At 33.7% G+C, this 12,791-nt stretch overlaps 1 protein-coding gene across 1 annotated transcript; it reads left to right on the forward strand.

Moving 5' to 3' along the window:
* Positions 1–2,185: 2,185 nt before the first annotated feature.
* Positions 2,186–11,897, forward strand: LOC107859575 (UPF0051 protein ABCI8, chloroplastic). The gene is made up of 2 exons (XM_016704625.2): positions 2,186–5,828; positions 11,445–11,897. Exons 1-2 carry the CDS (start codon positions 4,419–4,421, stop codon positions 11,661–11,663), a joined length of 1,629 nt encoding a protein of 542 aa, XP_016560111.2. The 5' UTR covers positions 2,186–4,418; the 3' UTR covers positions 11,664–11,897.
* The last annotated feature ends 894 nt before the right edge of the window (positions 11,898–12,791 follow it).

Raw genomic sequence — 12,791 nt, forward strand, 5'->3', positions numbered from 1 at the left:
ATTTCTGTTATTTTGGGAATTATATTATCTAAAATTAACAGAAACATAAAATAATATATTATTGTTGATTAATGCATCATTAAAAAGGGATAACAGTAAATCAAACAAGCAAAATAGTTAAATAACAATTGCAACAGATCACCGATCTGTTGCACCAGGTAGTATATATGTTGCAGCATATAACCAAACTGTTGCAGCGGATAAGTAATCTGTTGTAATAATACAAAACATACCACTCATCTTTTAAGATAGATGAATAGTCTGTTCAACAGATCACACAACTGTTGTAACATCATCTGTTGCAACATATGAGTGATCTGTTGGAACAGTTAAATAATTCGTAGCAATGGTTGAGTAATTTGTTGCGACAATACAAAATATATCACTCATCTATTGAGAAAAATGAATGGTCTGTTCAACAGATCACACAACTGTTGTGACATCATCTGTTGCAACATATGAGTGATCTGTTGGAACAGTTAAATAATCCATAGCAATGGTTGAGTAATCTGTTACGACAATACAAAATATATCACTCATCTATTGAGAAAGATGAATGGCCTGTGCAACAGGTCACATATATGTTGCAACACATGAGTGATCTGTTGGAACAGTTATCAATGGTTAATATTATTTAGATTTCTTCCAACATAACTTCGTTTATCGTGGCAAATGAATGATCTGTTGAAAAAATCAAGTCTTGGACTTTTCCTGTAGGAAGAGTTGGTAGGATTTTATCCAACAGGAGGTTCATCTGTTGCATCAGATCATTAATCTGATGGTTCTTCCATTGTACCAGATGGTTAATTAGTTGCATCAGATTCTTTATCCGAAGCTTAATCTGTTGCAACATATGGTAAAGCTGTTACATCAAATTATTAATCTGTTCATCAGAATTATAATCTGATGGTTCTTCTGGTGCATCAGATGGTTGATCTATTGCATCATATGATGAATCTATTGCATTAGATGGTTAATATGTTGCACCGAATGGGTAATCTATCGGAGGAAATAGTAGCACAATTTTGTTAAACAAAAAATAACAATTTCACCATTTTTATCAAGAACAAGAACAGAACAAATCAAACAAAATTGTCCTTTTGTTTTTATAAACACAAACAATAAAAATACAAACAACAAAATATCATAATTCACTTCGAAATGGGAAGAGAAGAGAAGAAATACCAGAAATTAGGATTTTATTCAGACCACATTTCAAATTAGTGCAACAAATATTAAAATTGTTAACCAGTACTATAAGAGAAGTTGGCTCAAGTTCCTCGTTTTCTTCAAAACTAAAAAGGCCATAAATTTTTACCTGTGAAAGAAGAAAAAGACCGATGAAGAATTTGAAGTTGTTGTGGTCAGAGAGCAAGGCTGTCACGTTGATTGAAGTCGAAAAGAAACTGAAATCCCAACTATTTATAGTTGGATGTTGAAGTCGCCGAGGATTGAAATAAGAAATTTGCAGAACAGTTAATTGGGAGAGAGTTGAGAGAAGCTGTCGAGAGGGAGATGAGAGACGGGTTGATTAAATTGAAGAGGAGAACTCGAAGTCTAACTATTTGTCTTCGGGGGTTGAAGAGAGAAATTTTGCAGAACTGTTGGTTGGGAGAGAGTGGTTGATTTGGATTGAAGAGGGTGTGGGTTGCGTTGATTTGTATTTTTAAAAAAATTAGAAAGTTTTGAAAATATTAATCAAGTCCACAATTAACTTGATCAAGTTTCCTAATAATGTTTGACCCTACCTGTTGGTCAATGTCACCAATCCTTCATTCAAGACTTAAAAGACACCTATTCTTCCATTTTCTCGAGTAAATATATTATTCGATAATTACATAAAAATTATTATAAATCATAATAATTAACAAGTTAAAATACTTTTTTAAAAATAAATAAAAGTTCTATTCAACTCTCAAAATTTTATCGGTGCAGCATAAATCATAACAAAATAAAAAATTATCTTAATTAATTGCAACTAAATATTTAAAGCAAATCAATTTTATTATTTTAATTGACTTTTATATAGAAAATTAATATTTTTATTTATTTATTTCAGTAAATTTAAATTTTAAAATTAATTTTTCTTATATAGAAATACTAATATTTAAACTTAACTTTAAATTTTTAAAGTATAAAATTAATAAATTTAATTTAATAAAATAAATTCTAATGAATATTTTTTCACTATCCAATAATATTTAATATATATCAAGTTAAAAAGAAATAAAGAAAAATATATAGTAAAATTTTATTATTGTGAAAGATAAATACAATGCACTATCCAATAATATTTAATATATATCAAGTTAAAAAGAAATAAAGAAAAATATATAGTAAAATTTTATTATTGTGAAAGATAAATACAATGCACTATCCAATAATATTTAATAATATCATATGTTGCATATTCAAAATATAGCATCCCGTATTTAATTAATATACTACTCCGATGAGTTATCGATGATTATTATTGGATATGATAAAATTATATTGATTTTTACAGTAATAACATAATCAATCGCTCTTAATTAATTATTAAGAGACATCTAGGTATTAAGAAAATAAATAATATTTAATAAAAAAATAAAATAGACATAAAATGCAAAATTAACTCTTGATGTTTCAAATTAAATTGTCTTATTTCAAACGATGATTTTACTCTACCACCCCTTATTATAAGTCATTTATGTATACTGGGTTTGTTGTTGTTGTGTGTATTAGAAAATAAAGAATAATAAAATGATATGTCAACATAAAATATTTGATTAACTGTCAAAATTATATTAGTGTCACGTAGATTGGGACGGGATAGAAGAAGATATAAAGCAACATATATTATTTAAAAATAAATAAAAAGTACTATAAATAACAATAATTAACACAAATTTCAAAAGTTGACTGTTTTCTGCTTCAGCTGCTTCAATTGTGATTTTAATGTATCACCCGTAATTAATTATTACAAGTCACCTATGTATTGAAAAATTAATAATATTAAATCCATAATTTTACTATATCACCTATAATTAATTATTATAAGTTCTTTATGTATTAAAAAATAAATAATATTTAATTAAAAATATAAAATAAATATTTATGACATGTCTGATTAAGTTGCTTCAATCGTGATTTTATTATATCACTCCTAATTAATTATTATAAGTCATTTATATCTTAACAATTAATAATATTTAATAAAAAATTAAAATAGACGTTTATGACATGTCTGTTTTAGTTGTTTCAACCATAGTTTTACTAAATATCACCCCTAACTAATTATTATAAGTCATTTAAGTATTAAAAATAAATAATATTTAATAAAAATAAAATAGATATAAAAATGATAAATTAACTCTTGATGTTTTAAATTAACTTGACGTCTTATATGAGATCCACATAAATTTTTCACAAGTATTTTTTATAGTAATTTCGCTATGTCACTTCTAATTAGGTGTTGTAAGTCATTTAAGACATTTATGCTTCGCTGTATCAGTCGTGATTTTACTATATCACCCCTAATTAATTATTATGGTCATTTAAGCATTGTGCCACATAAGTTGAAATAAAAAAAATATTATAAATCACAATGATAAAAAATTTAAATTATTTAAAAAATATAGTTGGCTATCGTCGACACAAAACTCTAGACAAGGAAAGTAGCATATATTATTCAAAAATTACATAAAAAGTATTATAAATTACGATAGTTAACAACTTAAAATATCTAAAAATAATTTAATCTGTTATATATTTTTAAAAAATTACATGAAAAATACTAAAAATTACAATAATTAACAACTCAAAAAATTTAAAACATATAAAATATTTGGTCGACTTTTGAAATTATATTAGTGTCACTGAAATTGTAATAGAAGAAAAGTATTATAAATCACAATAATTAAAAATGTAAATTACTTTTAAAATATAATTAACTATCAATGCCATAAAAATTTAGACAATAAAAATAACGTATATTAATTTAAAAATTATATAAAAAATATTATAAATTACAATAGTTAACAACTTAAATTATCTAAATACATTTTAGAATAACATATATTGAACTCATGCTAGAATCCGGATCAACCTAGAAAACATATGAAATTCTTTTATTAAAATTTTTTATTTAAATATATTAAAATTAAAAAAAAATAAAAAAATATCTAGTATCTCGTATAAATTGTGGGATATGTAATTTCGGATAATGTGGGATTAATTATCCTGACATAACTATTTTCGAAACCCCTAACTTTAGGTTTTGAGAAGAGGCACGTGGCCAGCATACGACATCTCTAAGATTTATTTATTTTCTTTATCTCTAACATCAGACACCACAAAAATATAGAAGACAATTTATGTTCCGGCTTCTCATCTTTCTTCTTTCCATCTTCCCACATACAACTTCCTAAGCATCACCTATGGCTTCTCTTCTTACCAATGGAATCTCACCCTTCTCTCCTCAATCCATCACTGATCAACCTAAACCCCTTAAAGGGTCTACCTTTTTGCCTAATTTACACGCCCCAAGAACCCCAAATTCAGGCAATTTCAAGATTCGAGCTGCTGAGGTAAGCTATGATGTCGACGCCACTGTTGAGTTTCCAGGTAATGAAGAAGACCCACTTCAGAAATTCTTGAAAAGAGATTATAAATGGGGTTTTAATGAAAAAATTGAATCTTTTGCACTGCCGAAAGGGCTTTCTGAGGAGACTATAAGGTTGATTTCATCTAGAAAGAATGAGCCTGATTGGATGCTTGAGTATAGGTTGAAAGCTTTTGAGAAATTTGTTAAGATGAAAGAGCCTAAATGGTCTGATAATCAGTACCCAGAAATTGATTTTCAAAATGTTTGTTATTATTCTGAACCTAAAAAGAAACCAACTTTGAATAGTCTTGATGAGGCTGACCCTGAACTTGTTAGGTATTTTGACAAATTGGGTATTCCCTTGAATGAAAGAAATAGGTTAGCTAATGTTGCAGTGGATGCTGTTCTTGATAGTGTTTCTATTGCTACAACTCATAGGAAGACTTTAGAGAAAGCTGGTGTCATTTTTTGTTCTATTTCTGAGGCTATTAAGGAGTATCCAGATTTAGTTAGGAAGTACTTGTCTAAAGTTGTGCCCCCAGAAGACAACTTTTATGCGGCTCTTAATTCAGCTGTGTTTAGTGATGGATCGTTTGTGTATATACCCAAGAACACCAAGTGTCCTATGCAAATATCTACTTATTTTAGAATAAATGCAATGGAAACTGGACAATTCGAGAGGACTTTGATTGTTGCGGATGAAGGGAGCTTTGTGGAGTATTTAGAAGGGTGTACAGCACCTTCTTATGATACGAATCAGTTGCATGCTGCTGTGGTGGAGTTGTATTGTCATGAAGGTGCAGAGATTAAGTACTCCACCGTGCAGAATTGGTACGCGGGAGATGAGGAAGGTAGAGGAGGGATTTATAATTTTGTTACGAAGAGGGGAGTTTGTGCTGGGGCTCGTTCGAAGATATCATGGACACAAGTAGAGACGGGCTCAGCTATTACCTGGAAATATCCAAGTGTTGTGCTAGAGGGTGATGAGTCAGTTGGTGAATTCTATTCGGTGGCATTGACCAACAACTATCAGCAGGCAGATACAGGAACGAAGATGATACACAAAGGAAAGAATACAAGGAGTAGGATTATTTCAAAGGGTATTTCAGCAGGAAATTCTAGAAACTGCTACAGAGGACTAGTTCAGGTCTTATCAAATGCAGAAAATGCTCGGAATTCCTCCCAGTGTGATTCAATGCTCATTGGTGATAGTGCTGCTGCCAATACTTATCCGTACATTCAGGTAAATTGCTTGCTGTGAACTTTAATTTTGCTTTCTGTCTCCGCATGATAAAATATTTCTTGATGAAACTTTATCTCTCTCCACTTTGTGGGACTACACTGGTTATGTTATTGTTGTGAAACTTTAGCTCTCTTCCTTTAGAATTACGTTGTTTAGTTGTGACATATGGCCTTGTTACTCTTTAGGTGGAAAACATGCTCTTTCTATGGTTGCAGTGTATTTCACTGTATTGTGTGGTCTCCTAATTTATGCATATGATGCTGCTGGTATCATTAAGTTCCAATCTTTAATGAAACTTCTATTTACCTGATCAAAGAAGAAATCAGTAGTTCCAATCGTCAAAAAAAAAAATCATCAAGAGCCTGTTTGGATTTGCTTCTTTTAGGTGTTTTAAAACCAAAATAGCTTTTAAGCACTTTTGTAGTGTTTGGGTAAGATAACGAAGTGTTTTAAAGCCATAATGACCCAAAAAAAAGTTGGAAGCCATAAGTTAGGATCCCTTACTTGTAAGCATAAGTATAAGCCCATCCTAACAGTCTCTAAGTTCCATTTTACCTTTCTCATAGTACAGGAGCAAAGTTTCTATTCTACCGCCCTTATCCAATTGCAGAAAAGAAAGGGGAAAAAGAAGGATTTCCACCTTGAAATTAGAAACATTCCGCAAGAGCTTAGAGAAAGATTCAACAAATGTATACATTGTTGTAGTTACTTTTAAAACAAGTTAGTTAGGTCCATGCTGGGACTGTCGGCTTGGAAATCTTTGAGCTGTACGGCAGGTCAGTAAGTAGTCTCTCTTTCGTTGTTGTTTGAGCATGTTTTCATGTAGATCATGAGGGTTACTGATCAAAAATGGAAAAAAAAAAAAAGGGAAGGGGAGAAGGGTACTGCTTACTTTCATTTGAAGTTCATTCTCACGAGAAGGTGTGTTATTTTAACTTCTAATATGTCCATTGATCGTGTGTTGGATGAAAAGCATTGGATGTTGTACCCCCGTGCATGACTGAGTGGATGTGTGTTGATCTTCTGGAGCTTAATTAAGCCTCAGTTGGAATTGAATTAAGGGAAAAAGCTCTGTTGTGCCATCGAACTATCAGAAATGGCTCATCCTAGCAATCTTTAATTATTGAGCCCATTTATGCCATCACAGTGATACAAAGTGCACATTTTTGCCACTCTTCACTAACGGCCCTAATAGCTGGTTTTGAAATACCAGCATTGGACTCGTGGCCTCCAATTAAAATTTAAAGGTCTACTTCACTTAGCGGTTCTACCAAATTAAAACCCCATCCCAATTATATTAACCCGACCCTCTCCCTTTTAACCCAAAATCGGCCAGCCTCCTGTTCTGGAGAAAAGAGAGGGGGGGAACTCTACGGTCTCCATTCCCGAAACTTGAACTCATATAAATTAGGCAAGAATACAAACCTTGGCAGCCTGGACTAAGATAAGGTTTTCCGGCATATCCTTCCTCACAAATGCCACGATAACCTCCACGCCCACGTTCAGAATCAACGTATAGACTATGTTCCATGCTTAAATCAGCTGTTGTGTTTCGAACCTCACTACAATTTTTAGTCCCAAGTGCCCAATTGAGCACAATAGGAACATCATTCAATATTCTGCGCACACGAAGTTCGGGTTTGTGAAGTCTGATGCACCCCTAAATTTTAACCTTTCCTGTCGCCAAGGAAGGCATAGCCACAAGGATTGAAGGACCAGACATTCGTGTGATTTGCCATGCTATTCACAAATCCCAAATAGGTCGTCAATCCCATAGGGATGGCTGATTGACCGCAATCAATCCCGGAACAAGTCCCATCACCGCTCACGTCCTTACCTTTTGAAACACGCAGTTATACACCCAGTGCTGAACTTACGCCTTTCAGATGATGAAAAACCTAAACCCATAGCTAAGTCTTCACTCTCCACAACCTTTTGAATGACTCTCCTGTGTTGATAAACATATTTTCTTTGCCATCTAGTTCCCCATCTTTCCATAGCATCTGCTTGCCAACATGTGGCTGGTTGATATATCGATGACCTCCATGGATCTAGCTGGTATATTGAGCACATTTGTGGCTCCAGTATTGAGATAGGCAGTAGGAGGATTGGATGAGGTCTCACACCTGATGTCAAATATAGTGTGTACAGAGCAACCAGCATCTGTTCCAATCCCGAATGGGCAAGGAACAGTCAAGTTCCAGCAATTCGTTTGGCAGCCAGGCTTGGCCGCGTTGTTGCTCATGTTCGTGCTCTCTGTTGACATAACTAACGTAGGTAGAATAAGAAGCAATAAGGCAAGAAAAGCCATCTTGCTACTTCAGATTTAGCTAGGCTTTATTTTGAAGTGATATAGCTATTTTCCCTCATTATGTCTAATATAGGATACTTAGCTTGAAGAAGGATAATAATATATATTATGGAAATCCACTTGAAAGTTGAAACTGTTATAATATATATTATGGAATCCACTTGAAATTGTTATAGCAGGTTTCGAATTTCTTGACATGTTAGTTCTTTTGAATTCTCAGCTTTAATAGTATAAAGGTATGAAGATGTTCACTTCCTCCCCTTCCCCTTTGTGATGGTGTTTGATAAGTCACATAGTTTTAAGAAAGAAAGACTTTCGAAACGTATAACCTAAAACATCCGCAGACATTTCTATGTGGCTACAAAATCATGTCATTATGAGTAAAATGAGAAGTTTGAAATTAAAATATTTCTAACCATAGAGAGATGTAACAAAAACAAGAGTTACTGGCCAAGAACACACTAAAACTATAACTTTTTTCACCAGTTTAATTCCTCACCGATCCATTTACCCTTTGCCAACCGAAGATATCATGGCCTTTATATTAAAACACATGTCGGTGCTGAGTTGGCCAAATATTGTTCCGAATGGAGCTAGGAACAAAAAAATCCGAATATACAAAATGGGGCTCAATACAACGTATCAACTGTGGTAATGGTGAAACCAAAAGGATATCTTCCATAATAAGCAATTATTACTTTGTTAGAAACAAACAGAGCAAAAGCGAGGTCACTGGAAAGTTACAAGGTCGGTGGGATATCAAAGTTCCGTCTAGACCTGCAAAAGAAACTAACATAATAACATGCAAAACCAGCGAAATCTAAATCACCGGAGAGAAATGGAGCATTTTTCGGTGAGAACAAGGACGTCCAACGGCTGCTACGGTGGCAAACACTGAAGCAATTTGTTGAAACTCTATTTTCCGATGGGGCAATCCATCTCTGAAATTAAAAGAAAACAAAGAAAGAGGAGAAAGGGATGAGAGATTGAAAGGTGAAATAGGGAAGGGGCTGTGTTGCTTACTACCGGAGCTAGAAGCTCCTCGTTGGAGCAGTAAAGAATTAAAGGGAGCTTCCTGGTTTTGGGTTAAAAGGGAAGTGGTTTGGGTTCAATTCGGGGGTGGGTTGATTTAATTGGGAAGGAAGGCTGAGATGGTTTGGGCATATGATGAGGGGGGGCACGGATGTCCCAGTTCGGAGGTGTGAGAGGCTAGCGTTGGATGACTTCAGGAGGAGGAGAGGTAGGCCGAAGAAGTACTGGAGGGAAGTGATTAGACGTGATATGGAGCAGCTTCAGCTTACTGAGGACATGACCCTAGATAGGAAGGTGTGGAGGTCGCAGATAAGGGTAAAAGGATAGGTTGTGTGCGTGGGCTGTAGCTAGTAGTTAGAAGAGCCCTGGTATAGCCAAGTTACTAATTCTAGGACTGTGTCCATAGGTAAGCTCCTAGTCAGGAGGGTTTGGGTGTGGAGGGTGTCTCTGGCCTGTGAGTGTTTGTTACTACTAGGTGGGTGTCGTTTTTCGGATGCCCTATTTCTTATCTCTTATTGCACATTGCACTTGGTTACCTTATCTCGTACTATTTTGATTTATATTTATGTCTTAATCCTTTTTAAGTGATTCCATCTTGCTTCATGTTTCATTATGCTTTTGTTTATTATTCCTTATCTTGAGCCGGGGGTCTATCGGAAACAACCTCTCTACTTTTTTGGAGGTTGCGGTATGGACTGCGTACACTGGGTTGAAATACACTGGGTTTGTTGTTGTTGTTGAGTTATAATTTGGTGGGAGCAGAAAGTAACGTGGACCTTTAATTGGAAACCACGTGTCCAATGCTGGTATTTTAAAACCAACTATTTGAGCCGTTAGTGAAGAGTGGCACGAATGTGCACTCTGTATCACGGTGATGGCATAAGTGGGCTCAACTATTAACGGATGACATGAATGTGACATTTCTGATAGTTCGGTGGTATGTTTGAGCTTTTTCTCTTTAATTAAGCCTCTGTTGCCGAAGATTAGTGTGAACCTATGCACAGTGAAAGGTATTACATGTAAGGGGTCGTTTGGTAGAGTGTATAAGAACAATGCAAAATATGATGTGTTAGTAATTCTTGTATTAGTAATGCTTGTGTTAGCTATGCTTGTATTTTTCTTATGCAGTGTTTGGTTTGATGTATTAAAAATAACATGAATTAAATAATTTCTTAAAAAAAAAAATTTTTTTACAAAAATATCCTCCATATATATGTTGGAAAGGATGTGAAATTTTTTTGAGGGATAATAGTGTCTTTAATCGTGTTAATGCATGTATTGAATCCATTGCATTGCTAATACCATGGATTTTGAGGTATTAGTAATACACACCTCAATACACAATAGTGTGCATTAGTTATACATAGGGTGCAAAAGTATACCAAACAAGGTGTTAGTAATACACATTAAACAACATGCATTAGTTTTTCAATACACTCTACCAAACGACCCCTAAGTGTTATGGATGTGGTGTTATGTTTTGCAGAAGCAGAAAACTGCATGTTCCTCTCTTTGGATACCTTATTTTTATGCTTGGTTCAGAACTCCAGATGTAGTACATTTACCAATGAATATAGTCCAACTCAGTGGCCTTTGATCATCATCTAAAATTTTGCTAACTCGAGGAAATTTAACCTTTCATTAAGTTTGGGATATGATAGTTTTCTTGTAAAATACCTCTCAGGAAACACACTCCCGCTCCTTGCGGTTTATTGGGGAAACTAGCGCAAACCAATTTAAAAGCAGTTTGCAGTCTCTAATATTCTTGATTGGATTTACCGTATATATCCTGCTATATTTTAGGATATCTCAGCAAGCTTCTGTGATTTCTATATAGAAATAGATTAGTGTATGGTGATCAAAAGAAGAGAACATTTTGTTTCTCTTGGTGTGGCTTTTGAGTTCTAAGTCAGATGCTACATGAATTTTGTAGTTATCCTGGTAACTGGAATCAACAACATAGCCCGTGTAATCCCACTAGTGGGGTTTAGGGAGGGTAGGATGTATGCAGACCTTACAAGGGACATTTGTGGGTTTAGAGAGGTTGTTTCCAGTAACCCCGGTAACCCTGAAAATAGTTAGATTAAATTCAACACATTGATATGAGGTGTCATTTGGTCAATCGTTGTTTACGCTCCTGCTGCATGTGTATATGTAACTCCTGTGCAGCGCTGGCAGTGCTAATTGGAACTCGGATATTTTGACTTGAGAATTTAATGTAATTGTATTTTGCGCTTCTGTTTCTATATTTATGCATAGCTCCATTTTAACAGGCCAAGAACCCCACTGCGCGGATTGAACATGAAGCCACAACGTCAAAGATTGGTGAAGATCAGTTGTTCTACTTCCAACAGAGAGGAATCGACTACGAGAGAGCAATGGCTGCAATGATCTCTGGGTTTTGTAGAGATGTTTTCAATGAACTTCCTGATGAATTTGGTGCTGAGGTGAACCAATTAATGAGCTTGAAGCTTGAAGGATCTGTAGGTTAAAGCACACCTTTCATTTTGGTCTGTAAAACTGATTGCTGGTGAAAATATTGGCTTTTGCAGCCATTGGTTTTGTCATCTGTAAAGTTGTAATAGTATTGTACTGTACCCAAACTTTTCTCTATTTACTCTTCATGTAAATAATGTGTGTGAGGCAATATCTCAACAGTTCGATGACTTCTAATTGATTGTGCCTGTGCTTGTTTAAGGTTCTTCAATTGAGGAATTCAATTTGAATTGATTGGTCTCTTTACTTGAATGGTATAGGTACATTCCATTTGTTCAATGAATGAGTTAAGCTTGAATGATATCTGGAAGTTGAAGTTGTGTTTGGAAATATCTTTCACTTGAAATAACGTTCATACAAAATTTGAATTTGGTGTCTATATCAATTAATGAATGCGTGATATGTGTTGAAACTTAAACAATATATCATTTAATGATTGATTAATTAATACTCCATTCGTCCCAAATTTCCTAATGTAATTTCTCATTTTACTTATTTTTTTTATTATTAATTAATCAAGAAGGGACAATTTTTTTTTTCATGTCTTACCATTTGCATTAATTATTTTTTCTTTAAACTAAATATTAGGGTAAACTAACCATGTTATTAATTATTTTTCTTAACTAATGTGTCATCTCAATTTGGGACAGGTAATTTGGAATGGAGGGAGTACTAAACAATATATCATTTAATCATTGATTAATTAATACTATGAGTAAGATAAGTTGCATTAATTTGACATAAACATTTGATTGCACGCAAGTGCTTGCCGAATTTAGAGTACTTTGTCCGCAAGAATCTTCACAAGCCGATAAGTTCTCCAATTCTAGTTAGTTGGTTTAATAATCAGTTATCTTACTCTAAATTTGAAAAAAAAAAAAAAAAATGTACAATAACTGCAAGCTGATGAAAGGATCTCAAAAGAAAATCAAAAGCTAAGAATATGCCGAAATTGTAAAAATTAAACCATGATAATTGAACCAAAAAGAGAGAGAGGAAAAAAAAAAAGAGAGAAGAAAATAACCAAATTAAACTTATCTAGTTTGCCTTCACCAGTACTTGCCTAAAAGAGTATATAAGAGGTGGAGTCTTCGATGGCAATGGCATTCATTTTGTTTGTCAAA

This window comes from Capsicum annuum, chromosome 2 (assembly GCF_002878395.1).
Source record: "Capsicum annuum cultivar UCD-10X-F1 chromosome 2, UCD10Xv1.1, whole genome shotgun sequence".
Classification (NCBI taxonomy): domain Eukaryota; kingdom Viridiplantae; phylum Streptophyta; class Magnoliopsida; order Solanales; family Solanaceae; genus Capsicum; species Capsicum annuum.

Excerpts from the sequence above, each read along its gene's own strand:
- LOC107859575 (XM_016704625.2), top strand. The coding sequence starts at position 4,419 with ATGGCTTCTCTTCTTACCAATGGAATCTCACCCTTCTCTCCTCAATCC. Across the intron at positions 5,829-11,444 it reads ATACTTATCCGTACATTCAG|GCCAAGAACCCCACTGCGCG; the intron begins GTAAATTGCTTG and ends CCATTTTAACAG.